Source organism: Vitis vinifera, chromosome 7, assembly GCF_030704535.1.
Source record: "Vitis vinifera cultivar Pinot Noir 40024 chromosome 7, ASM3070453v1".
NCBI classification, from domain to species: Eukaryota; Viridiplantae; Streptophyta; class Magnoliopsida; order Vitales; family Vitaceae; genus Vitis; species Vitis vinifera.
This window is the reverse complement of record NC_081811.1, coordinates 3,795,865-3,821,946: the sequence shown is the minus strand read 5'-3', so window position 1 is coordinate 3,821,946 and position 26,082 is coordinate 3,795,865. Positions and strand designations below refer to the sequence as shown.

General features: G+C 35.5%; 5 protein-coding genes and 1 long non-coding RNA gene across 7 annotated transcripts; 4 read left to right on the top strand and 2 right to left on the bottom strand.

Moving 5' to 3' along the window:
* The first annotated feature begins 984 nt into the window (after nt 1-984).
* LOC100255591 (uncharacterized) lies at nt 985-1,997 on the top strand. Its single transcript, XM_002268709.4, has 2 exons — nt 985-1,239; nt 1,431-1,997. Exons 1-2 carry the CDS (start codon nt 1,035-1,037, stop codon nt 1,763-1,765), a joined length of 540 nt encoding a protein of 179 aa, XP_002268745.1. The 5' UTR covers nt 985-1,034; the 3' UTR covers nt 1,766-1,997.
* Nucleotides 1,998-4,189: 2,192 nt separating this feature from the next.
* Nucleotides 4,190-5,601, top strand: LOC100260660 (protein SEED AND ROOT HAIR PROTECTIVE PROTEIN). Its single transcript, XM_059738806.1, has 3 exons — nt 4,190-4,324; nt 4,928-5,003; nt 5,267-5,601. The coding sequence occupies exons 1-3, from the start codon at nt 4,190-4,192 to the stop codon at nt 5,599-5,601; spliced, it is 546 nt and encodes a 181-aa protein (XP_059594789.1).
* Nucleotides 5,602-7,922: 2,321 nt separating this feature from the next.
* On the top strand, nt 7,923-9,057 carry LOC100265874 (protein SEED AND ROOT HAIR PROTECTIVE PROTEIN). Its single transcript, XM_002268623.5, has 2 exons — nt 7,923-8,211; nt 8,406-9,057. Exons 1-2 carry the CDS (start codon nt 7,998-8,000, stop codon nt 8,738-8,740), a joined length of 549 nt encoding a protein of 182 aa, XP_002268659.1. The 5' UTR covers nt 7,923-7,997; the 3' UTR covers nt 8,741-9,057.
* Nucleotides 9,058-9,653: 596 nt separating this feature from the next.
* On the top strand, nt 9,654-11,108 carry LOC104879789 (nuclear polyadenylated RNA-binding protein 3). Its single transcript, XM_010653905.3, has 3 exons — nt 9,654-10,162; nt 10,246-10,285; nt 10,393-11,108. Exons 1-3 carry the CDS (start codon nt 9,903-9,905, stop codon nt 11,014-11,016), a joined length of 924 nt encoding a protein of 307 aa, XP_010652207.1. The 5' UTR covers nt 9,654-9,902; the 3' UTR covers nt 11,017-11,108.
* LOC132254058 (uncharacterized) lies at nt 10,097-10,999 on the bottom strand. The gene is made up of 2 exons (XR_009466007.1): nt 10,910-10,999; nt 10,097-10,821 (listed from the first exon to the last, which is right to left on the bottom strand). It is a non-coding gene; the product is annotated as an uncharacterized LOC132254058 (long non-coding RNA).
* Nucleotides 11,109-11,398: 290 nt separating the features above from the next.
* Nucleotides 11,399-25,759, bottom strand: LOC100257335 (putative GTP diphosphokinase RSH1, chloroplastic). Of its 2 annotated transcripts, none has more exons than XM_010653903.3 (24): nt 25,382-25,759; nt 24,857-25,047; nt 21,017-21,196; nt 19,727-19,792; nt 19,511-19,603; nt 19,282-19,413; nt 19,059-19,160; nt 18,908-18,985; nt 18,753-18,824; nt 17,858-17,965; nt 16,869-16,966; nt 16,129-16,189; nt 15,674-15,736; nt 15,520-15,576; nt 15,315-15,416; nt 14,957-15,112; nt 14,728-14,859; nt 14,562-14,648; nt 14,380-14,451; nt 13,145-13,231; nt 12,606-13,059; nt 12,188-12,249; nt 12,021-12,089; nt 11,399-11,935 (listed from the first exon to the last, which is right to left on the bottom strand). In XM_010653903.3, exons 1-24 carry the CDS (start codon nt 25,404-25,406, stop codon nt 11,831-11,833), a joined length of 2,652 nt encoding a protein of 883 aa, XP_010652205.1. In that variant the 5' UTR covers nt 25,407-25,759; the 3' UTR covers nt 11,399-11,830. The 2 variants fall into 2 exon arrangements, with proteins under 2 accessions (XP_010652205.1, XP_010652206.1); XM_010653904.3 differs by having other exon boundaries at nt 24,857-25,038; nt 25,382-25,745.
* Nucleotides 25,760-26,082: the final 323 nt, after the last annotated feature.

The window sequence follows — 26,082 nt, the reverse complement described above, 5'->3', positions numbered from 1 at the left end:
GATGGCAATGGGGCGGGTTCAAGACGGGTCGCCCCCATCCCAACTCTGCCCCGTTTATTCAAAATAATTTTTATCCCTGATCCATTTAAAAATTAAATGGGATGGAGCGGATATGATAAATTCTTATACCCGTCCCATCTCGTTTAACTTTTTTTGAATTTTTTTTAAATTACTTTTAAAATTTTTAATTACATTAAAATAAATATATTTTATAAATAATTAAATTATTATATTTTTTATAACTTATTTTATTAAAAATATTTTATTGTTATTTATATATTAAAAATAGTAAAATAAAAATTAATTTTATACATAATCAGGGCGGGACGGGGCAATACCCGAACCCGTCCCGGGTTTTTAAAAAAAATTCTCGAACTTGTCTCAAACCTGTTTATTAAAATTGAACCCCGTCCCATTAAGGGCAGGACGGACGGGTACTGAAAAAACCCTCCCCATTGTCATCCCTAAGGGTGACGGCCAAGGACTATCTTAGCTCTTTTTGAGTTACCTCGTAAGTTGGGGAAGTGGCCCTGAACGCTGATAATGAGCTGCTACTCAATTCATATGGGATGTTCCCTACATGGAGAGGATGTAGCAGACCACAATGGGCTGCCTTCCTCGCCCGGCCCATGGTGATGAACCTTCCCAGGTAGGGCCAGCTTGCCCGTCCTCTAGCAGACATGGTTCACGAAAATCTGTTCAAAAGATCATTTATTAATTTTTTAAATACATTCTCTTGATAACGGCCAATGGCAAAAGCCGGATCTGCTATCACATTGCATTAAGGGTCTGTGAATTGTCTTAAGAGGAAGTAGTGTTCACATCGTTCAGTGCTACCCCATATCCTACATGCATGGATCCCACAGCAAACGTGCAAACAACTTACTCCCCATCAGCCTAGTATATATTATTTTTGTAATGAATAAAAAATATTGAAGATATCTCTATAAAAGCCCACGTTGGTAGGCTTTTCTCCTCACCAAAATCACAGCCAAACCATCTCCTTCTCTGTCAGCGATATAGATTGCAGAAGAATGGCTCTTCCTCACTTCTTCACAATCTCAATGGTTCTCTTCTCACTTGTGGCTATTACCTCTGCTAGCAGTGGTGGCTACGGCCCCGAACCGGAAGTTGAGAAAGCTGATGAGCCAGAATATAACGAAAAACTACTCCCCACCATCATGGGCGTTCAAGGTCTTATTTACTGTAAATCAGGCCACAAGCCCATGCCCCTTCCAGGTAATACTTGTCCTTGATCATTCTTTTAAATATTTAGATTATGCCTTGATAAATGTAGGTGCAGGGGCCCACAAATATTGACACTGTTGAATTAGACAATCAGAACAATTTGAAGCTAAAAAAACAAATATTCATGAAACCAGGTTTTTGCTCATATTTTGCTTTCTTTTTTTTTTTTGGTATGAGTGTAGGAGCTGTGGCAAGGATAACATGCCTGAAAGTTGATAAGCACGGATATGAGATGGGTTCATACTCCTTCCTGAGTGGGGCAAGTGACGAGAAGGGTTACTTCTTTGCAACACTCTACCCATCAGAGGTTGAAGACGACTGCAAGCTCAAAGAGTGCAAGGCATTCCTCGAAAGCTCTCCACTGGAGACCTGCGATGTTCCAACTGATGATAACAATGGGATCAGTGGCTACCCTCTTGATTTTTATCGCGACCTCAGTGCCAAGAAGATGATGTTGTATTCTGTGAAGCCTTTCTTCTACACCCCTAAGCCTGAACCAATCTCTAATGGTTATTAAAATATGATTTAAGGGAAAAAAAATAGAAAACATATTTTTAATTTTGTTTTTTATTATTGGGAAGTGGGGTTTGCTTATTGGTAATGCTGATTTTATAGGTGGGTAGAGTAATTCTCTGCTGCCAAGGGTTTTCAGAGATGCAATAAGGTCTTTCATTGTAATAAGCAGAGGGCATTTCATTATACCCTCTTGGTTTTTCTATTAATGAATACCTTCCTACTTAGTTCTTTAATATTTGCGACCATATATAAATCAGTGTTTCTGCAAAAATTTCATGGAGTATTGCTATAGAAAGAGAGATATGACCTGATCCTTATCATCATTTTAGATTAGATTTTTACTGCATGAGTCACACCCAAAAATTATAAGTTTGAGATTCTTGATTCCATAATTAATAAATCCCTGGATAATTGAAATTTCAACATGGGGATCATGTTTAAGAAAAATCAATCAGACATAAACATTTCGTAAGTGCTAAGCATATAAAGGTGGTATTATTTTACGTACAGAAATGCAAAAGCCTCTTAACCTACTTTTGTTCCTAAACCAACTTAGAAGCAAAGCAAGCACAAGTGTAGAAATGAAATAATGAGAGTGATTAATTACCAAATGTTATCCTTCATGTCATACATGCATGAAGGTATATATTTTCACATATATTCATATGATCAAGTAATATCTCATTGGAACTTTAGTTACAAAATCCTATCTCAAGCATGAAACAATCCATGGTATATACGCCCCTATAATGTTCTCACATAATCATATTTTATGTTCATTAATCCTAAAAGGTAAATATTGTCTGCAAAAATTTGGCATTTATGTTATCAATTAAAATTTGATCTCAAAGAAGGATACTATGTAATGGTGATTAAGAGTCAGTTTGGGAGTAGTTTTGATTAAGAGTCAAATTGTTGCACTTTTTGAAAAGTAATTTTTGGAAAAGTTATCTATCAAGCAATTTTTAGGAATCACTTCAGGCAATTCTCTAAGTTTTAAAAGTGATTTTCAAAAATTAATTTTCATACAAAAGTGCTTTCAAGACAAAGAAAGCATTTTTAACTTTAAAACACTCCCAAAAGAGGTGCTTACAGCCTTTAAAGAGATTGTTAATGAACTAAGTTAGATAGTTTAAATTGACAATTTTTTTCTATTCCTTTTTATTTTTTATTCTACATGCTTTTTGAAATTTACATTGGCCATGAAGACTCATGTTCACATGAGATAGTCTAAGTAGAGTTCCGAGTTGTTTGGAGCATAATAATGTAAAAAAGACGTATAGTGGATTGAATTTTTAATTGGATGTATTTAGCAAGAGCGCCTAAGTGCCGCTTTTTTTTTTTTAATCTCGTGCATCTCGGGTGATTTCTAAAACCTGCTTAGTCTATTAGGGTCTTCCGCCTATAAATATTCCTACGAATCGTACGAGTAGTTCAAATTTTTTGTGCCCTAGAATTTAACATTTGTCATTATCTCTGCACCCCCAAAAGAAAATTCCTTGTTCATTAAGTTTGAGGTAGTTAATTGCAACCCCTCGAGTTATTGAAGAGTCCATTAAAAAGGATAGAGGTGTTGCGTACATCATGAACATAAGGGTAAGTGTAGATTCTAAAAGTGCAAGTCTCAAAGAGAGTAGCATCTATCTGAATAATTTTATGTATTTGATCCTTCATAATCAGTAGATTAACTTTATGCTTGGTTGATCCCATATAAATCTTACATTTACAAAGTTACCGATCAAAGGCTTTATTGATGGTTTTCTGGGTAAAATCACATATCCAATATGAATATCTCCAAACCAAAGAACATATAACATATATTAAGTTTACTATTAACACTCCTATGAAGAAAGAGATTAATCTCTAAAGGTCATATTGGTTAGCTTAAATATAGATTTATTAAGGAACCAAACGGATCCTATTTTGCCTAAGATAAGCCAAATAAGAAGAAAACTTGCATATAAATAGTAATGATATTAAAATAAATTATAGTACAAGTAATAATTCAAAACAATATTTATATACTTTTTGTGTACTAATTAATCATTTTTATCATATGTGATCACAACATTTATATCATGTTTTGATCAGTTCTTAAGAATGGGATTGGGTTTTCTGAGCATATTATATGAACAGTTCATTTTTCTATTGGACATAATGCAGAAACAGCCAATGGCACAACCCATAACTTCATTGCAAATTGAATTATAGTGGCATTCACGATCAGTCAGTGGCGACCAAACCCACTGATTCTCTTGCAATCGTGCAGTCGAGTTACTCCTCACCAACATCATGTGTATGATTCTTGTAGTCAATTAAAAAATTGGGAATATACCTATAAAAGCCCATGCGATAGCCCCCACTCTTCATCCATTCACTCCATTAAACACTTGATCTAGCTATCAGTGATATACATTGGATAGCAATGGCTCTCACCCGCTTCTTCACAACCTCGATGATTCTCTTCTCACTTTTGGCTATTGCTTCAGCTAGCATTGGTGGGTATGGTCCAAACCCAGAGCTCGAGAAGCCAAAGCCAGAATACAACAAAGGGTATGATGTAAAGCCAGCAGTGGAGAAACCAGAGCCAGAGTACAACAAAGGATATGGTTCAGCACCAGAAGCCGAGACACCAAAGCCAGAATACAAGAAAGGGTATGATCTAAAACTAGAAATGGAGAAACCGGAGCCAGAATATAAAGAAGGGTATGGTTCAAAAACAGAAGTAGAGAAACCAAAGCCAGAATACAACAAAGGGTATGTTCCAAAACCAGTAGTCGAGAAGCCAAAGCCGGAATACAAGAATAAGTATGGTCCCAAACCGGGAGTCGAGAAACCAAAGCCAGAATACAACAACGGGTATGTTCCAAAACCAGAAGTCGAGAAGCCGAAGCCGGAATACAACAATGGGTATGTTCCAAAACCAGAGGTCGAGAAGCCAAAGCCGGAATACAACAACAGGTATGTTCCAAAACCAGAAGTCGAGAAGCCGAAGCCGGAATACAACAACGGGTATGTTCCAAAACCAGAAACCGAGAAGCCAAAGCCGGAATACAACAACGGGTATGTTCCAAAACCAGAAGTTGAGAAGCCAAAGCCGGAATACCAGAAAGAGTATGGTCCAAAACCAGAAGTCGAGAAACCAAAGCCAGAATATGAGAAGAAGCTACTGCCCACTGCTATGGGTGTTCAAGGTCTTATCTACTGTAAATCCGGCCATAAGACTACTCCTCTTCCAGGTAACTGACCCCTTCACCTCATCATTCTTTGCATTCGCCCATTCTTCAAATGCTTCTTGCAGATCTATAGTATAAACACCTATTATAATAGGGCTTTTATTTTCTTCACTTTCCAACAAGACTACATACCTTATTAGAGATTTAACAAGAAAAAAGAACCGTTTCGGAAAACCATTTCAAAATAATTATCGTTTTTTCTAAATGCAAAATGCATGTAATTAACCAGCTGGTTTCTCATTTTTCTTTTTCTTGTATGAGTGTAGGAGCTGTGGCAAGGATAACATGTTTGGCAGCTGATGAGCAAGGGTATGAGATGGCTCCATTCTCCTTCTTGAGTGGTCCAAGTGATGAGAAGGGATACTATTTTGCAACACTCTATCCTTCCCAGGTAGAAGACAATTGCAAGCTCACCCAGTGCAAGGCCTTCCTCGAAAACTCTCCCTTAAAAACCTGCAATGTTCCAACTGACGAGAACACAGGCATCAATGGTGCTCCAGTTATTCCTTATGGCAACCTCAAGGCCAAGAAGATGCAGTTGTATTCTGTGAAGCCTTTGTTCTACACCTCTCAGCCTGAACCAGTCTCTAATGGTTACTAATAGTACCTGATTAAGAAAGTTGCATGGGTTTTTTCTTCTTTTTTTTAAAAAAAAATTAATTTATTTTTGAGAAGTGAGGTTTGGGAATTGTCATTGTTTGATTTCATTGGTGGCAGAGTAATTTTCTGCCAGCTTTTGTGTTTGGAGAAATGTAATGAGTTCATTAATTTCTTGTACTAATAAGATCCTCTTCCTTTGCTAGTAATTTAATTACCTTCATGACTAATTCTTCAACTTTTGTGACCATACATTAGCCTTCTGCAAATATGGTGCTTAGTATTGGTTAATGTCTATCTAATTAAGCTGGTAGAAACTGGCCTTTGGTTAAATCTCCTCAAAATGCATATTTACTTCAGAGAGTTCTTATTTTGTTCTGATAGTTATGCTATGAAGAGTTAGTGTCACAATTCCTAGACCTTCATATCTGAATAATGCTAACCAATCACATAAATTAAGTATATGAGTAATATAGGAGTAGTTATGAAACCTGGAGACCATCTCCATGGGGGTGGTGAGGGGAGAGCCCCAATTAGTATAAAAAAAACCCACTTCATATATGAATTTTGCACAAAGGCTTGAACATGCTTAATTCATCCCCTTCTAGTCAGTCGGTTCTGAGTGTATATAAAAGATTTCTTGATACTTTGAAGTTAGCTTTCAAGGTGGAATGCTGATTTGATTAATATGCATCACACAACAAATCAGTTAAGGTTGTGAGGAGATCAAAGTTGCATACAGGTCAAGGCAGCAGGGCTTCAATAAATATAATGATAAAAATATAAAATTCAATTTGGGACAAACCTGCATAATCCAGAATTCAATAGGATTCAATCCAACCAAACATCGAATTGATGATCCAAGTTACAACTACTAAGGATAAATGATAAATTATTATATTGGAAATTGCCTATGATTTCACATGGATTATTGGTATTTATACAATACAAGGCTATACATTCCTCCCCGCCGTCGGTGGATACCCCTTATATTTTTGTCTCATTTTCAATTCTTATCTCCATCATCCCTAATCATTGGCAAATTCCCATGTCTTATTTTCCCACTTGGATCATGTTTCTGTTTTCCCACAAAATCCCCTCCTGCTGATTAACATGTCCCCTCAATCATTAGCTTGATTTTCTTCCTTTTTCTTGTCTTTGAGTATTTCCTTCCATCAATGATAAACTCAAATTAGGACGGGAACTTTGATGGTTCAATGAAGTTGATGCGTGAATTCAACTTGAATTAAAAAATAACTAACCAAACCCAATATAATCTAATTTCTAACCTGAGATACTCAACTTGAATTCAATCTAATCCTATTTCTCTAGACTCGGGTTGAGGTTGGTTAGGTTAATGGAATTGCATAATTCAAAATTTATCTATAACTTTTTTTTAAAAAAAAAAAAAATATTTTCTACAAATTTATATAAAAATTTAAGTATTAATTATGATGAAAATTTAAGATAATAACAAAAAACTATATATATATATATATATATATATATATATATATATATATATATATATATATATCTTAAATAATGAAAAAGTAAATAAAATAATATAATTTGACATTTTTCTTAAAAATTTAAAAACAGCACGAATATTTTATAGGATAATATATACATTATAAATTATGTTAAATTGGGTTCGAGTTAAACTTAGGTTATACGAACTTTGATCTAACTCTAATCCAAATTGAGTTCATATTGAAAAAACCTTACCCAAACTTAATTAGGGTATTGAAAATAATTATCTAATCCTATTAAACATTGTAGTAGGTTCAAGTTAGATTGAGTCAATCCGCCTAAATTGCACCCCTTCTCTTTACCCTTTCCTTATTTATCACCACTGTTGCATCAATCTTATTCAAAGCCTCCTTTCCTATGTTACACTTGTCCTATAGCTGCCACGCACATCCATATAGCAATTTAAGATCCAACTAGTGCTGTAAATTAAACCTCCATATAGCAAAGAGGAAATCAGATTTGGGTCCTCTGAAGCATCTCAACTGATTTTGATACCATTTAAAAATTTGATCAAAATTCAAACATAAATAATAAGATAAGCGGAGCCAGTCTAAAAGAAGATTGGGTCATTGGTCATCAAATCATCGTTAGATAATAAAAAATAATAATACCATACAGTCCAAATGTTCTGTCAAATCTCAGAAAAAAAGGCTTATCATATTAAGAAAACATCAGAAAACCATTGCCCAACCCCACATTGAAGACAACATCGTGCAACCAAGTACCTCGTGTACTTTTCTTTCATAGCTCTGAAAATTTGAAACATCTCTATAAAACCCATGTCCATACCCTCATTTTTCACCCATCTGTTCTCGGCTTCTTGCATCTGTTCATACATACATATATATATATATATACACCTCAGTAATGGCTTCCCTCACCAGTTCCTTCTTCCCAGCCTCCATGATTTTCTTGTCACTGTTGGTTATGAGTTGTGAAAGGGTCAGTGGATATGGCCCAAAAGAAGAGTTTGAGAGAGCAAATTGGGAAGAAAGCGAAAGGCTACTTCCCACTACAAGCATCACGGGTATTCAAGGGCTTGTTTATTGTAATTCAGGTCCGGAACAGATCCCACTTAGAGGTAATCTCTAATCTCTATGCGAGTTTAATATTTCAAAAGGTTTCTTTGGATTTTAACATGAGGATATGTCTTGTGTGACCCTTTTAAAGAACATTAGCATTTATAGTGGGGCATGGCACCTTGGTTCCATTTTATCAAAAAAAGAGTGTGTGATCCACCACCATTGCTTAGGGTTGGTTTAATAAACAATGCAGGAGCTTTGGTACGGATAACATGTGTGGCTGTTCATGAGCATGAGTACGAGACAGCCCCATTCTCCATCCTGACTGATGGAACCGATGAGGAGGGTTACTTCTTTACAACATTTTCTACTTCTGAGCTTGAAGACAACTGGAAGCTCACACACTGCAAGGCATTCCTTGAAAGCTCCCCAACGAAGACCTGTAAATTTCCTACTGACATCAACAATGGCGTCACTGGTTCTCCCCTCCTTCAATGTCGCCACCTCAGTGACAAGAACATCAACTTGTGCTCTGTGGAGCCTTTGTTTTTCACCTCACACCCTCAACCCATATCCAATGGTTATTAAAATATATTAAATATTATTATACACGACGGATTTTTATTTTTATTTTTCTCAGGAATAATAATTTTGGGGTTGAGAAAATGGGCAGTTTGTGGTTGATTTTATTATCAATGTGTTGAATAATAGCTAGCTTCCACAGTTGTATTTTGGAGATACAATCATATATTAAGCTTTGTTCTACACTTAATCAATCAATTTTAGCGTATGTCCCAATTTTTTTTCCTCTTCTGTTTGAAGTTGCTGTCATGTGACATTATCTTTTAGAGACCACGTTTGTATCTTATGGATTTTATAATTATAATACAAATATTATTTTTAAATTTTGTTTTTCCATTAAGCTCTTTTAAAGGTGATAAGTTTTTTCAATAAAATTAATCAAATAAATAAACAAATTATTGAGTATAAGCTCTTCGAGGCCAACAAGGCCTTAAATTGTTCACATTTCTTTGGATAATTTTATTAAAAATCTCATAACTTAAAAAAAAATGCAATAATTAAAAAAAAATTACTTATGACACTTTTATTAATATATATATATATATATATACATATACAAGGCTATTTCAAAATAAGCCTCACTACTTAAAAAAAAATATTACATGTGAAAAAAAAAGGTAAGAAAAATAATTGGAGAGCACCACATTGTTTCAATGCATGTCCAGAGAAATGTTTTGAGTTCTAGAATCCAATAATTTGGAATATGGCCCAAATAAATGATTGAATTGAGAAGAGGGATGCCAAGGCAGTGCAGAACACATGAAGAACGAGGATGATAAATGATGGAAAAAGGCGCATGAAACCAAAAAGATGAAGCAAGAATTAGAAAAATAAAGGTAAAGAACGTAGAGAAGTAAGGTTATGTTATAAACTTAAAGGTGAATCTGTTATATAATATGCCACAGGGAATGGGATGAGCAGAATGTTTTGGGGTGAGACGCAAAATAAAGATGCCCAGTATCGTAACTGTCCAAAGATACGTCCGCTTCAAGCTCCAATGATCCACACTCAATCCCCCTCCTAATCTCTTATTCTTCTCGCACGTTTCCTCTCTTCTCTCTTCCCCACTTTCAAGAAAAGAATTCTTTGAATTGAAGCCCAACACAGCATAACATAACAAAATGTTGAACACCCAGGTCACAAACACTAGAAAATATTGAGCGCCCACATGGCCGGAAGAGACGAGACAAAGACTGTGGGGGAGCCTGGGAAAGCACAGACAGGACGAAAGAAGATGATGAACCTGAGAATAGGCGGTCCTGGGATCTTGGTTGGAGCTTTGGCTGTTGCATTTGTTGTAGGAGCTGCAATCAGAATAAGAAGATATAGATCTTTACAGAAGGCCAAGAAGAGGCTTCAATGCAGCAGCAGGGATTACAGCAATGGGGGGCTTCGTTCAATTCTTCAGGCAGACAGACACTGTCCACGGTAAGGCTAGAGAGATGGGAGGGATAGGAAGTTTTGTATATTTGAGTCTCTTGATTAACTCAATATGACTGATTGATTTGCAGTTACAGTGTGGATGGAACATCAGAGATGATCTGGGATTCGGTAATTTCCTTTGAAGTTATAGCTTTTCCATGATAACTCTAATTTGTAAATCTGACTTGGTTGTGTTAAACATAAGGTCACTGATCTCTGTGTAGTAATTTGGTCAGGAAGAGGAGGCCCTGGAAGACAGTTCCGAGCTGGGACAGGACAACAAGTCAAATGATTTGAGCGAGTACGAGATACAGATTGAGAAAATTGGAGAAAATGAAGGGGATGAAGTATCTGACACAGATCATGGAGAGTGGAAGACAATAGAGATATCAGAATCAAGTGCAGAGGAAGAACATTTAGCCAATGAAGCCGAAGGAGAAGAAAAATATGATGATGCAGAAGATTCATTTGCAGGCAATGAGGCTGAAGGCGAAAATGATGTTACAGACGATGAATACGAAGATAAAGACGAAGACGAAGACGAAGATGAAGATGATAGGGAATGTGTTGTGGAGAAATGTGAAGAGGGATCACAAGGAACAGAGGCGTCTTCAATGGAATCCAATGCGGAGGTGGTTTGGCCAGAAGAGATGAAGGAATGGCCACTGGAAATCAAAGAGATGAAAATCAGTCATCGCAAAGATAGAATAGCTAAATCATATAATTTCCTGAACGAGACGGAGAGGAGGATACCTGTGAAGATCAAGTTAAGAATTTGGATTTGGACAACGTTGATGCTGCTACTGCTTCTGCTACTTTCAGTCACCAATCAGAAAAGCTATGTCTCATTATCTTATTAACCTACATTCTTTCATAAATACATGAAATCTTAGGAATTGCTGGAACCATTTCCTAAAGTCTGTAAGATAATAAAATTTGAGTTTTACTTCATGATTCTAACAGAAGTATCAGTTGACTACAATCAAATCACGATTCCTGATACAACAGGATATTATCCAAGAAAATGATAGCAACATATATCATAAACTTGATATAAAAATATCACACACAAGTAAAGAGTAGAGCAGCTAATCAATCCCAGTTTTCAATAGCTATCTCTTCAAACCCAATTGATGGGCATATACCTGTATAATTCAAAGTCTAAAGCATGTGGTGTGGCGCTCCACCCACTAGTTATTTCACTGATGCAAATATCAGTTTCAGTGGACACATCGAAGGAAATATCGATATCAACCACCATTCCCACTTCAATAATATGATACATAAATAGATAGTTATTTCCAGATTAAGAATGATGAAGAAAAGAAAAATTTTACCAAACCAAGGTACAAACATAAAAGAGCTCATTGTCAAAACCCCTGTATAACTGTTCCGCTGTCCTCTGCTTGTGAGTATCTTTACAAAGATGCATGAGGCCATGTGTAACACTTAACCCTAAGCTACGACTCTGTGTTTTCTATATACAGTGCCCTGCTCCACAGACTTGCTCAATTAGCTGCTGTTGATTATTTTACTCTTTCTACAACAAATGTGACTATATGCCCAAAATCTGTTTTAAAAGAAACCGGAATCTCAGTTTTCCAAGGACAAAACTTCATACCAAGACTTCAGTTGCTGGACAAACTGATAGGACTTGCTGGCTCCAATTAATAATCAGCATTTGTTCCACAGTGGGGTTTCCACTGTGTTTGGCCAGCTGCAACCCGTGGACCATCCCAAAACACCCGAGACAAGATCTAGACTGGAACAAGCATTAACCTGAGGAAGAAAAAGAACAGTTTTCAGATTAAAGACACTGAAAACAAGACAAGGTTGGGAGTATTTTGTACAATCTTTAACATACCAAACCATCCAGGCTGCCTTCAACATGGAATAACATGACAGCCAATCCCCTTCCTCTATCCATCTCAGCCTGCTCATTGAAGACAAAACCGTTACAGTCATCGCCTAGGAAAAGTCTTGCTCAAAAATGAATTAACAGCCAGCATCATATAAATTTCAACTACTCACCACACAGGAAATTATGGTAATTCCCACCGATGCCAATGCTGCTGTGACCTCTGCCATCATGCCTGAAAATTTTGTTTATAATTAAAACGATTACAAGAACAGCAACACATGTCTGGGGAAATCTAAACCTAACAGCTAAAATAATAACATAGAGGTGTCAAGATGCAAATGCAGTGATGGACTCATTAAAAATTTTAAGGTAAAAATAAATTAATAGCATACACATGTCCATCACTTCTAAACAGTTGTCTAGTCAAAAAAACAAAACAAAACAAAAACAAAAAAAGGGAAAAAAGAGAGAGAGAGAAAGAGAGAGAGAGAGAGAGAGAAGAACAAAGAAAGAAAAAATCCATTTCTGATCTCTCAGAAACAAACCATAAAAAATAGTCAGCATGTTTTATTGGTAAAATAAAATTACCTCTTCGGTCTATGCATACTACACACAACCATTGGATAGAGTGCCCTTCATGGCTATGCCAAGAGGCAACTTTGTTAGTTTTCCAACTTTCTAAACCTGGCAAGACTTCCTTGCATGTCGGAATGTTAAGATGCTTCATCTTGGCAACACCATTTCCCTGTGTTAGGGGCTTTTCGGACTCCAAATTCACATTCTGCACTTGCCTGTTATGTTTTCCATTGACCTTGGGAACTTGAGTGCTACCATTTTGAGGGTGGAAGACATCTTTGGGGCTTTTCATTGAGGATGACATTTCCACAAAGTTCATGAGGAATCTCTCCCACACTGATTTGCCTCCCTTGGAATGACGTGAGGCCTCTTCCAAGTTGCTCTCCACTTCAGAGTTCGCAATAAAGTCATTGACTGTATCTGCTGTTATTTCAGCAGCAGACAGTGCAGCTTGCTCTCTCAAAAACTAAACAACAAGATGAGATCGTGGTTAATAGAGCAAGTTAATAATGACAAGGACAATTCATATTCAATACAACCACAAACCCTACTTTCATGATCTTGTGCCGGGCACTACGGGTTTTTGCATGTTGTAACCACTGCTTATGCCTCTGGAAAGCAGATTTGCTTGAGAGTGCCTGGTAAAACAAGGACCCAGCAACAAATGATTGGAAGATGCATATGGTAAACAGATGATCCATGCAGATGCAGCAAAGTAAGCTTCAGAAGCAGCAACCAAACAACTATATGCAAGTTACTAGAAAGAACAGGATAGACTATATAGGTAATCCACTATACTTAAAGTAAGCAAGATATCCAACCAAACAAAGAGTTCAATTGTTATTGTTTTGCCATGAGCTGTCAGATTGCTCAGTTCAGCCAAGAGAATAGAGATCTTTTCCATTGCATAGTCACCAAGTAACTGGACCTATAGCCCGGTTCCCAATTATTAGGGAACTTCAAAATCAGAAAATCACTGTTGAATCCAAAGCTTGATATACACAGCTAAATGGTCATTAGCATGCTTCTCACTAAATAGGTGTCTTTAAGACCATCTGATGGATAAGGTGGCAATTAAATTATATCTTCAGCAATTATTAAGTTGAAGGTCTAATAAATTCACAGGTTAAAAATCATTTCGGGAACCTAATAATGCAATAGGAGTTAAGTGGTTTAAATAATAGAAGTTCCATTCAATGCATTATCATCATCATCATCATAATCATCATAGGAATGATCCTAAGTTCCATTCGCCCACTTCATTTATATTTTCAACCATTTTTATATTAATAATAGTTAAACTATTAAAGAATAGATAAGGTAAGTAAACTGTATCTATAAAAGTAGTGAAGGTAAGTTGTACACTTGTATTTGAGATGTAGTTGTCTTGTATTGACAGTCTTTTTATTTATAATGAAGCTGTAGTACCACATTGTCCAGTGCCCACTTACAGAATAGGTAGTTGGACTGACTTCTGATACTCTCACTATTGAGTCTATCCTCAACTCTAGAAACAAAAATTTGAACCATGTTATCTTGTAACTTCTTACTTCCAATAGAGGAAGAGAAAGAATTGCAAAATTTTGGTATATCCTATCATGCATATAAGTTACTTCCATGACAAGAAATTTTGTGAATTGATGCACAAAAAAACCAAGAGTTAACTAAAATGATATATAAATAAATATCTTTATAGATAAAAGGAATATCCCACCAGGAATGAAAAGAGTTCTACAATAAAAATTCAACAAAGAGAAATAAAAGTTTAGAGCTGATGAATACTGACGTTATAGGTAATTATCTCCACAACCTCAGCATTAGCAAGTACATGCATGGGAGAAACAAGATTCCCATTGACCTGCAACAAAAAAAGCATGTGGTGATACTATCCTTCTTTTGCCTTTTTGCCTGGAGAAACACTCAGATATGAAGAAAGAATATTATACCGGTCAAAAGTGAGAAGAATACCTTCGCAGCCACCATTTTGTTGCCAATTTCAGTGTGTATCATATAAGCATAGTCAATTACAGTTGCTCCCTTGGGTAGATTTTTAATCTGTGAATAGCATGGAGAAGGATAAATAAAACTCTGAGCATCTTAATTTTCATATGTTAAAAGTTATCCACATGGTTACCTCTCCCCTAGGCGTAAATACAAAGACACGACTTCCTAACAGATCTTTAGTGACAGTGTCTACAAATTCCCTGGAGGTCATGTTTCCGACAAACTCCTCTTGCCACTCTCTGATTGCATTGAGCCAGCTAATCTGGAGCAAAAAGAATGAACTTTGAATGATTTATTCGAAATCCCTTCAAGGAAGACTGTTGACTATCATAATTCAGGAAGGACAACAGATGAAGTACCCTAAGAGCAATGTTTGCATTGTTAAGACAGCCTGTCTTCCCTCTTGAACTTCCACCACTGGTTGCACGTCCAATTAAACCACCAACGAACACTCTCCCACTATAATGAGCAGCAATCCCTCTCTCAGCTATCACATCCATCTCTTCAGTTCTTATCTGTCAAACACAGATAAAAGCAATCTATAATTTTAAAAATCAACATGTTATTCAAAGCAACATTCCAGGTTAACAAAATTCTAACCATTAAATTCACCATTTGTTACAACAAAAAAAAAAAAAGAAAAAAAAAAGGCAAGCAAAGGAATTCAAAGGAAAGAATTTTGCAATGGTAAAAAAGAATGAAAATCCAAGAGCTGACCTGAACTTCCAGTCGAAACATGCTCTCATAAAGAAATGGAATTACAGTTGTATGGAGACTTTGATAGCCATTAGGTTTTGGAGTTGCAATATAGTCTTTCATCTGTTGCAAAAAAATAAAATATTATTTCTAGAAAAACTAGTCATTTTGTCTGATACTTAAATTAGAAGCAAATTTCAAAGGATGTGCAAAGCAAAGTACACACAGCTCGCGGAACAGGAGTCCAGATTCCATGGACCAACCCAAGAACATGGTAGCAAATCTGTAAAAAGCACAACCATGAGAGAATGCCATTTGGTGCACCAAGTATAGGGTGCTGTGAAAAAGAACCAATTCCTTGCAGACAGACATTGGTTTACCTGCTGTGCACTACATAGGGGCCCAACTCCAGTGCACGGCTTTGGTTTTATGATGATACGAAGCTGGTTACAACAACAGAGAGTAGCAATCTATCAAAAAGCAAATATAGAACATTTGAAAAATTTACTTATTGGCTCAAATGAGCTTGATGTGTATTGATGGTCCACTACCTAACAATAAGTTCGTAAGTCAATTGGTAGCTAACATGGTATTAAAGCTTTATTTAGTAGGAGGTCATAAGTTCAATCCTTACTGCATATTTATTTCCTTAATTTATTAAGCTTGCATGCAGGCCAAAGAAAGCTGCCCATGAGGCAGGGTGTTGGGCCAAAGCCACAATGAGTTTAACATCATTATTGGCTCACTATCTAACAGCTTAAGCTTTTAAGTCAATAGATAGCTTAACACTTATCAAATGTAATCAAGTTATTTCAAAGCAAATATCAGAACAAACCTGTGCAATTTGATTAACCTCATTTATTGAACCTCTAGATTTGTGCACAGCTTTGTAAATACTGTAACAAAAAAACAAGACTTCTGATTCAACATCATGCCAAAAAAAAATCTTTATAACAGAACTTGAAACAAGCCATGAAAAATGAGCTACAAGTGAAGAACTGAGAAGATATTTCACACACCAAAAACAGTTTTACAGAGATAGAACATGCATAAAAAATTACATCATTTCACATCACCACAAGTTTCAAACAAGGCCAATTTTTGGTATCATGCAGCATAAGCAACTTGATTATGCATTAAATTATTAGCTTACTGGTCAATATCCACTTATAAAAAAACCTAAGGGCTTATTTTTGGAATTAAAAATTTGGATATCCTTCTCATTTTAGAGAGCCAGAATGATAATTTAATTAAAATTGCAACACTTTCCAAGACAAAGTTACAAATGACTAGCACTACAGAGTATGCCTGTACAGTTAATAATGATGTACCTATTCCTTGTTTAAAACTACCACTTATATGCAGTTATTTTATGAGATTTTACATGATACCTATTACCAACAGAGCATCTAAACAACTCACTCAAAACAGAGGGCATGCAAAAGCTCTATCATATAACAGCCCCAAAACTGGTAGTTAAAATAATACCAAACATAACAAATATTATGAGATTGGAAATCACTAAGCAGGCTGAATAAGTTAATAAACAAATCAAAAGGAGGTCTATGACTTGACCTGTAAGGCTCCTTACATACAGCACGAACATCAGTTTTCACTGTCATAAGGTCTAAAAACTGATCATCCTCTATCTTCTCCATCAAAATTTTGTTAGCCTGATAAAAGAGAAAAAGTACAATAAGAAAAAGACCACCTCAGATAAGAATGCCTGAAATATTCTCTAATAATTGAATCTGAACACTGTCTGAGATAGCATCAATGGCTTTAGGGTGCATGCTGGATAAGACTGCAACTTGAGTGGGTAAAACCTGTCCAACCCGAGGTTTGGTTGAACCTGTCCAACCCAAGGTGTGGGTTGGTGTGGCCAAGGATCGAACAAGTGAGGGTCGGATTTGGGTTAGTAAAATATCAACCCACAAATATTAGGGCTGGTGAGAATTGTAGGTGTGGGCAACCCGCTGATACCTGAACCCACACATTATTATTTATTTATTATTTTTTAAATTATATTATTTATTATTTTATTTAAAATATGAAAAATATAAAAAGGACAAGGAAATAAGTCCAACCTTTCTCACTTTTAAATTTATTTATTTATTTTTTAATTGTAACACAATAATGAGTTTATCATTTTTATTGAATTGTTAAAGTACTTTTTTAGTTTTGAAACTTCAGTTTGAGGGTTATCATTGAAGTTAAATTAGCAACCAATGATATATTTTATGGCTTTGAGATATATTTAGCTTTTAACTTCATATTCCATAATATGTTTCATATTTTATAGCTTTGAAATAATTGTTTTATTTATTAGGAGACTTCATTCTAGGTTTTTTATTTGATAACCCATTGGAAACCATAGGAACCAGATTTACCTGTTGGCTTACCATGGGTTGGGAATTCCCAACCTTACCTGGGGTTGGGTTTAGCACAAGTTGCACATTTTGATAGGCAAGTTTGATGCCGATTACCCTTCTAACCCCCACCCAAGTTGCACCCCTAATGCTGGAGCCCTGTTAAACATTTCAACTGAAAGTAGGACAAATTACCTCCACAAGTTCTTTCTCATGTTCTTTATAGAGGTCAGCAACTCTTCTTTTGACCATAGCATAATCTTGAGCATTGGTGTACATGAAGGATAGATTTTCAAGTTCAGACTGCAACATGTTAACAGTATATTATCAGAATATGCTCAGTTGTAGACACATGATTATACACAATTTTTTTTTTCTTTGATAGGCATAAGTATACAAAATGATCAAATAAACAAAGAAATCATAGGACAAATTACTGTGGGTGCTTTGGATGCTTGTACAAGGAGTGGCAAAAATGCATTTGAGGAATTGTGGCCAAGCTACTGTTGGTGCAAAAAAATTGATAATTTGGCATATGTTGAGCTTTGGAATATCAAAAACCTAAACGCAGAGACGAGAAATAGAGGGTGATAACACATGATGCACTTTTATATAAAAGCACTCATATGTGGACCACAATCAAGGAAGGCAAATTCTCACAACCTCAAGAATGCAATAGAAAACTATAAATCACAATAATACAAAAAGCTAAGAAAATTGGGCATGTTGAAAACACAAATTGAATCATGGTTTTTAGCTTTTGAACTGGACAATGTAGAGAATTTTAGTTTCAAATTCAGCTTTAGTCATTCTGTAAGTGAAATTACCCAGTGGGAGTTTTCAACCCAAAAATTAAATAAAATAATAATAATAATAATAATAATAATAACTTCATTAAATTTAAAAATCATGTTAACCTGAGAATACGAATTTAATTATGGAAGTTATAAATAATGATAAAATCATTCCTTATCACAGTTTTGGTATGTCTGAATCATGAGATCACTGAAAGATTATCTAGATCTCAACCCTGATGACGATGATAACAACTGCCAAAAATTAAAAAATAAATAAACCATCACAAACTTACCTTAATTTGATACATCCCTAGCAATTTTGCTAGAGGAGCAAAGACCTGCAACGTCTCTGTTGCGATGCTGACCTGGAAACAGAATAATAATGGTAATGATGATGAGAAGTAGACAGTTATTAGCAAACTAAAAACCAAATGAAAAATAGAATTACCTGCTTATGTGGAGGCATGTGAGAAAGAGTGCGCATATTATGTAATCTGTCGGCTAGTTTGACAATTATAACGCGGACCTGAAGCAGCACTTGTTTAGCTGCCCACATACATAAGACAGGCATTGATGGAAATATATAATGAATACATTACCTCTTGTGTCATTGCAAGAAACATCTGACGCAGGTCATCAGCTTTTACATCTTGTACCGAATCATTCTCATTCTTACGCTTGAGTTTTCCTAGCTTGGAAACCTAATAACAAAAGAGAAGAAAATAAAACCATTTTACGCCCAACTGAAAGAAACCTAACATAGCAATAGACCTACAGAAGAACCGAGATTTGTCATTTACTATCAAAAGCTACATAAAACACCTTAGTCTCTCCTTCTACTATGTGGCGCACGGTAGCACCAAACTCCCTTTCTAAACTGTCAAAAGTGACAACATTCGTATCCTCAACAGTGTCGTGCAGTAATCCAGCAGCAATGGACTCCCAATCCAATTCCTAAATGAAAATTCAATAAGTAAACTATATTGCTAATTGCAGGAAGAATAAATTATGTGACAAATAAGAACATATTCCCAAAATTTCCATAACTCACGAGTTCTCCCAGAATACGTGCAACTTCAACTGGATGAATGATAAAGGGCTCTCCACTGCGTCTTTTTTGGCCATCATGTGCCTCAAAAGCCAGCTGAAACAACCAAACCCACATATAAGCATTTGCCCAAACGGATGGCTTTTCTTTGAAAACAAATAAAGGGGGGGGGGGGAGAATAAACTGCCAAAAATTCTTGTATTTATGCCAAGAGCTAACCTTTAGAGCATTATGGACCAATTCCAATTCTTGAGGTGGAAGGTATGAAATAGCAGGCTTAAGATCCTGAAGCAATGGAAAAATTGACAAGATGACATTATCAAATCCATATCCATCAACCAAATCTCCACTTGCCAATTCTTTCTTTTGAACATGATCACTTTGCAGGTTGTCGCTTTCCATGTTAAGGATAATTTATTAGATGTATAAAACAACATAAAATTATAAGTTATACATAATTTTTTGGGGGCGTAGTTTTTTGTTGGTCCTTCTCCTTTTACTTGCGCTTTTAAGTGTTCCTTGTATACCCCCGTGTACTTCGGAGTGCTGTTTTGGCGCTTTTTGTTTATAATACGCTGTTGCTTTACTCATGAAAAAGAATAAGTTATACATAATTTTTTGTGCTTTTTCATCTTATCCAAAAAAAAGGAAAAAAGAAAAACAACAACAAAGAAATAAAATTCAAAAGAGCTGAACCAATTCTACAACAAAAATAATTATGGATTGAGCATTACCTAGTGTTATTCCCTTTTGTCATTCTCAGAAATGACAAAACTTACTTCAAGGTAATTCATTTGAACAGAAATCATTTGCCATTGTCAGTTCTTAGGTTAAATATTTTCATAAAGCAACCCTATTTTATTCATTTATTGGTCGTCTAAGAATTGAGAATTTTTTTATAGCCTTTTGCCACATTTCTTGTTTGCCTCCCAAACCGAAAACCACTCTCAAAACTTAATTTTTAATCTATATTCTCCATATAACCTTTTATCAATCTCCAAACTATTAACTGTCATATGCAGAATGTTTCCTTACATAGTCTTGCATTGACATTAGTTTTTTTTTTTTTGTAAAAATGTCACCATTTCTGTTATCATCATATACAAGTATGAATAGCAATGTGTTTCTGTTAACCTTAGATTTTTTCAGTTGATTGAAGACCAGAAGTTTAAATAAACACAAATGACATACTCCTTCATAGTCCACCTTGTTCATTGTTTTTTGAGAATTAAAGAACATTTTAACTTATTTAAAAACCTTAATTTACAAGGAACCCAAAAACTTGGGTGTACCTAAAAGTACATTTGAACAAGCACTTCTGTATAAGACCAATTTACAACACAACAACTAGAAATTTTCTTACATGATATAACATTTATACAGCAATGGCATGTTAATCACACAATGAACATTACAATCCCATAAATGATAGCAAATAAAATATCCAAGTATGCAAAACAACAACTACTATAGTGAAGAAATATGAGGTTCAATAATAGATAATTATACCTCCCATAGACTTTCAGGAGAAACCTTGTCAAAGGCAACTGAAGAGAAGGATGAAGAGCAAGAAGATTTCCATCTTCTAGAAGCAACATGAAACAAGTTTGATCTAATGAGTCTTTCAGGAAGTACAAAGTCTGAAGCTTCATGGGAATGCCACCCTCCCACATCATGGGCTTCATATCTCTGCCAAGGGTACAAGATTGTACAAAGACCAGCATTAATGACCAGGAAAACTAGTTTATATACAGCCAACAAGCCAATAGAATCAAACTTCTGTACACAATCAGTATAAGGAATCTAAAGAGCTGAGGAATGTTGCAGCAGTACAGTTTTCATTGAGCCAAAGGAAATATCACTTGCAGAAAACTAAATTGCATTTAACTACAATGTAGAATTTAATGCCTACAAATTGAAAGCTGACATAATCAACATGCCATGCAAATCTATGGAATTGCATTGAAAGTAGAGAGTTGAAAAGTCCCTCCTCTGGTACTTCTACCTACTAAGGCAAAGTTAAGTAACAACTATAGCTCCAATAAAGCAATTCAAGTAATGTAACTTGTATCTTGCACTAGGTTGAGTTCTTCAAAACAGGAAAGGAGATATTTCCTTGTTGGCAAACAGGGAAGAAAGAGAGTATAAGAACAAGAGAGGGGAAAAAGAATATCCCCTAGTAATTTTTAGATATGGTGATCAAAGCATATTGAATCATAGGAGAGAGGAGAATGAGAAAAGAGAGGCTCATTCGGATACTCATTATAAAGAATCAAATCCTAAATTGTTCTAGAAGGGGCAAGAAGGAAACAAGCAACCTATTGATATTGGAAGATCCAAAAGACTTCTCCAAAGAATCATAAATCCAAGCAAAAAAATTTCACTTCACAAAATATTAAAAAAAAATATTAAGTTGGTTAAGGATATTGTTGCCAACTAAGTCAACAAAATCACAAAAAAGGGGGGCACACCAAATTTGCATAGAAAGAAAATTCTTGCTAGCTAGCATGGCAAATTTGTGAGTTTTTTTGTTTGTCTGTTTTTTTTCTTTAAATAAGGTAATCATTAAGAGATTGGGTTGTGCATTGCACTCCTTCAAAGGTTTTGCGATCACGCTCCTTCCAAATTGTCCAAAATAGACAAAAAGGAGCTATTTTCAGGGATTTCTTCTCTTGTTGCCCACAAAACTTTCATTTCAAACCATTGACAGATCTTTCACCAATTAAGAGAAAACCCACGAAATGCCAAATAAAGAGGATTGACAATGACACAACCCCCTAGTTTGTCCACAATGGATCAGGAAATGGTCTACTGATTCTTCCACATCTGTACACATACAACAATAACTCGGCAAAAACCATCCTCCTCATTTAAGTTGATCCATGGTTAGGATCTTTCCCCAGGTCACCTCTCATGTGAAGAAACCTAGTTTGATAGGATCCAAAGAGCCCCATGCTAACTTTTAAGGGAAAGACACTTCAATCTCTAACTCCAAGGTAGAGGAGAAAGACCTCATTGAGAATTACCCACTCTTACTAGCCTTCCAAAACATTCTATCTACCCCCTTGCTACTCCTTACAAACACACATAGCTTCCAAAATGATTCCCCAATGTTAACCATCTCCCAATCTTGGAAATGTCTTAGGAAGCATGGATTCCACAAGACTAGTCCACCCTCTACAGGCCAAACATTATCCATGCAAGCCTCCTTGGAAGTTGCAAAGGAGAATAAAGACAGAAAAGTGTCATTTAAAGAAGCATTGCAACACTAAACATCGTAAACTCATAATCCCTTTCTTATTGTCTTCCACAAGTCTACACCATAACCTTCCCTCCCTAATTGAGAACACCATGCTCCAAACTTTCCCACTATTGACCCTTCTCCAAAGCAAATCTCCAACACCATTTTACCTTCTTTTTTTTTCCCTCACAAACATGGAAGATTTGTGAGAATTAAAAAACCAAGATATAAAATCAAAGGGTTGCTCCTTCTATATCTTGGTGCTTGTGGAACAAGTGTAATAGAAGAGTCAATGAGGGAGAAAAGTCTCCATTTTTTAAGATGAAGCTCGGGTTAAGCTTCAAGTAAATGGGAGTAGACCCCACCTTTTATGAAACCATTCTTATTGAAGTTCAGGAGAAAGAAGAATAACCTCATCATAAATCCAAAATCATTTCTTTTTAGGGTCTAATGACAGTTTGTGCCATGCAAGGCAGTTTAGTCTAGTTATTTTTTGTTTAGTTCCCATTTTTAGAAACTAGACCGTCGTTCTCCTGTTTCCATCTTCTTTCGCCAACTTTCAGGGATCCTTCATACATTCCCCATGTATAGGGTTCATACCTTGTTGGTGTTTTTAATATAATTTGGTTCGTTATCAAAAACAAATTATAAAAGATATTAATACTCAGCACGTCTAAATTCCTAAATAGTGAATCTGAGAAAGGTCTTTAATCTCACTGCAATCAACAAGAGAGAATTTCTCTAAAACTTTTAAATCAACCTAAGTCTAACTAAAACTACTAGAATGTGAAGAAACAAAACCAAAAAAATAAAAGAACTTAGAAAAACGTTATTACCGTTTAACGTTGTATATTCTTTTACTTCTTTAATCATATATTCACGATGCTAGATTACATTAAAACTTCACATATTGGAAGAGAACTTATTTCCAAATTTGGTCAATTATTAAGTCTCCCATTGAAAACTCAAACCAATCACATGTAGAGTGTCTGTTTAGCACTTCAAGAAATGCGCTGGACAAGGATTCCTCAAAGTAAGAAATGATATAAAGAATGAGCAAGATCTAGACAAAAATAGAGGGGAAGAAGATAAGGAATGAACAAGATTTAGAGAAAAATAGAGATGAAGAAGAAGAATCCCCATTTTTTATATGTAATATTCCATCTCTACATACATAACCCATTTTCTATTTACATATAATGAAGATAAAAAAACCTATATACAACCCTGAATCTACCAAATTGTTTACAACTTTATGTTAATAAAATAAAAAGGTCCTATCTTAGATGATAGGGGTTGGGTTAGGGATAAGCAATTCAAGATCCATTCCAAATAAATACATTACAATTATAAAAATCCTAACAAATCATGGAATATAAATCCCCGATCCAGAAAGCACTGAGAATATCCTTACTCCAATTATAATCAACATTAAACAAGTGCTCCGAAGCCCTAAGTAAAAACACCTACTTCTTTGAGAATATGCAAGAATTTGGGGAAAATGTCAGGGATAGGTCGATCACGTGTACTTTTGACTTCTGAACCATGCAGCTCATGACGTTTAGCAACATCATTAAGGGTTCTTGGTTAATGGATAGAACAAGAAATCGACAAAACCCACTTTATAAAATGCTTAAAAAATGTCATAATGGCTTTTCTTTCTCAAGCATTTTCTTCTTTTTCCCCTCAGTCTGGTAACTAACCATACTAGCTCACGTCCAAAGTTTCAACAAAAGCAACTTTTAATACTCAACAACATTGAACATATTTCTATTGCATAAAAAATAGAAAATAAATAAAATATAAAAATCAAGTAGAATTCAAGACAATAAATAACTAACATAAAGATAAAATAAGAGAGAGGGAAAGCAAAGGAGAGACTCAAATTACTTTTAAGTCTGTCATCACAGAAAGAATTTAGGTATGACAGCTTGATGGTCACACAAGCTATACAACTCAAAGACCTTGTGAGACTCAATCAAATTTGAAGCTATCATTAGGTTTATCATGATACACACAAAAGATCAATTCTTGAATGTGCAATTTTCAGTAATCCCAACAAGCAAGTCCAAAATGGCAGCAATTCTAGGGCAACTCAGAAAACTCACGTATTTAATCCGGTTTCTTCCTCCACTTCCAGCACACGAGGACAACGAACACTGAGGAGAATGCGCCGTGCTCGCCAGAAACCCACTCAAAACCCTCGGAGCCTTCCACGCACAGGAGAGAACACTACAATCGTGTCTGACACTCCCATCCCCTTTCGAAAACTTACAGATATTTACACATTCTACAGAAACTGCAAAATCCTCAATCAAACCCTCGAAATCGCCAAAAAAAAAAATTCACATAGAAAAACAGATAATTCCTCCAACTCCATCCCGTTCCCGACAAAACAAAAATTTTAAAAACATAACAATAGACAGTGGAATTGAGCTCAGTCGATCGGAGGCTCCCGTGTTGCCAAACTCCAAGCAATAAAGAATTCAAGATTCAAAGTAAAAAAAAAAAAAAAAAAAAATCCACTTTCCTTTCCCTCCCCTACATTTTCTCCGCAACCAAACACACCACTCACCAAAACACAAAAGAAAAAAAGAACATAAAAAATGAAAAATGAAAAACAGCAAACGCACCTGACATCGACGGAGCAGAAGCCATTTCTCTCACGAAGCATCGGAACCTTCCACCCTCACTGAATCAGACCACTCATTCACCACAGCCACACAAAATGATTCACACAATTTCACAAACAAACATAAAAAGACAGTAAATAAACAGAGAAAGAAAGCTTGAACTGAGCATCAAAGCCTCTCCTTCATTCAGCTCCGATTCTCACGAGCGTTACGCCTGTCTCCGAAACGCCTGATTCAAGACCAACAAGCGCATAGCGTGACACGATTCAGCGAAGATGGTGATGAGATAATCTAGAGAGATAGATAGATATCGAGGTTAGCCAAGGCCACACAAATGAAACGCCGTATGATAAAGATATTTTCTTTTCTCTCTTTCTTTTTATAGGTGAAATTTTTCTGATACTTGGGTTGTATTAGCGAGTGAATGAGATTTCATGCTGTGAGTGTCAGATCATGACACGTCGGCTAAAATCTTTCCTGACAGTTGGTGTGTTTCGCTCATAATCTTTCAGTCAAACTTTTATTTTTATTTTCTTTTTTTGTTGTAAATATTATTATTATTATTATATTGTTGTTGTATTAAATAGGGAAAAATAATTCAAAATTAATAACTTTAAAATCTCAGGTGTTACAAACTCCTGAATCTAATGAAATTTTATGCTTACTTTAAATTCATTCCATTTCCACGTCATAAAATAATT

Bases quoted from the DNA above. Each gene is read 5' to 3' on its own strand.
- LOC100255591 (XM_002268709.4), top strand. From the start codon at position 1,035: ATGGCTCTTCCTCACTTCTTCACAATCTCAATGGTTCTCTTCTCACTT. The intron at 1,240-1,430 runs GTAATACTTGTC...GTATGAGTGTAG, and splicing joins CAAGCCCATGCCCCTTCCAG to GAGCTGTGGCAAGGATAACA.
- LOC100260660 (XM_059738806.1), top strand. From the start codon at position 4,190: ATGGCTCTCACCCGCTTCTTCACAACCTCGATGATTCTCTTCTCACTT. The intron at 4,325-4,927 runs GTAAAGCCAGCA...GAATATGAGAAG, and splicing joins AATACAACAAAGGGTATGAT to AAGCTACTGCCCACTGCTAT. The intron at 5,004-5,266 runs GTAACTGACCCC...GTATGAGTGTAG, and splicing joins TAAGACTACTCCTCTTCCAG to GAGCTGTGGCAAGGATAACA.
- LOC100265874 (XM_002268623.5), top strand. From the start codon at position 7,998: ATGGCTTCCCTCACCAGTTCCTTCTTCCCAGCCTCCATGATTTTCTTG. The intron at 8,212-8,405 runs GTAATCTCTAAT...TAAACAATGCAG, and splicing joins GGAACAGATCCCACTTAGAG to GAGCTTTGGTACGGATAACA.
- LOC104879789 (XM_010653905.3), top strand. From the start codon at position 9,903: ATGGCCGGAAGAGACGAGACAAAGACTGTGGGGGAGCCTGGGAAAGCA. The intron at 10,163-10,245 runs GTAAGGCTAGAG...ATTGATTTGCAG, and splicing joins GCAGACAGACACTGTCCACG to TTACAGTGTGGATGGAACAT. The intron at 10,286-10,392 runs GTAATTTCCTTT...TAATTTGGTCAG, and splicing joins CAGAGATGATCTGGGATTCG to GAAGAGGAGGCCCTGGAAGA.
- LOC100257335 (XM_010653903.3), bottom strand. From the start codon at position 25,406: ATGGCTTCTGCTCCGTCGATGTCAG. The intron at 16,190-16,868 runs GTCAAGTCATAG...TTTTTGTTACAG, and splicing joins GTATGTAAGGAGCCTTACAG to TATTTACAAAGCTGTGCACA. The intron at 15,737-16,128 runs GTTTGTTCTGAT...TGTTGTAACCAG, and splicing joins AGGTTAATCAAATTGCACAG to CTTCGTATCATCATAAAACC.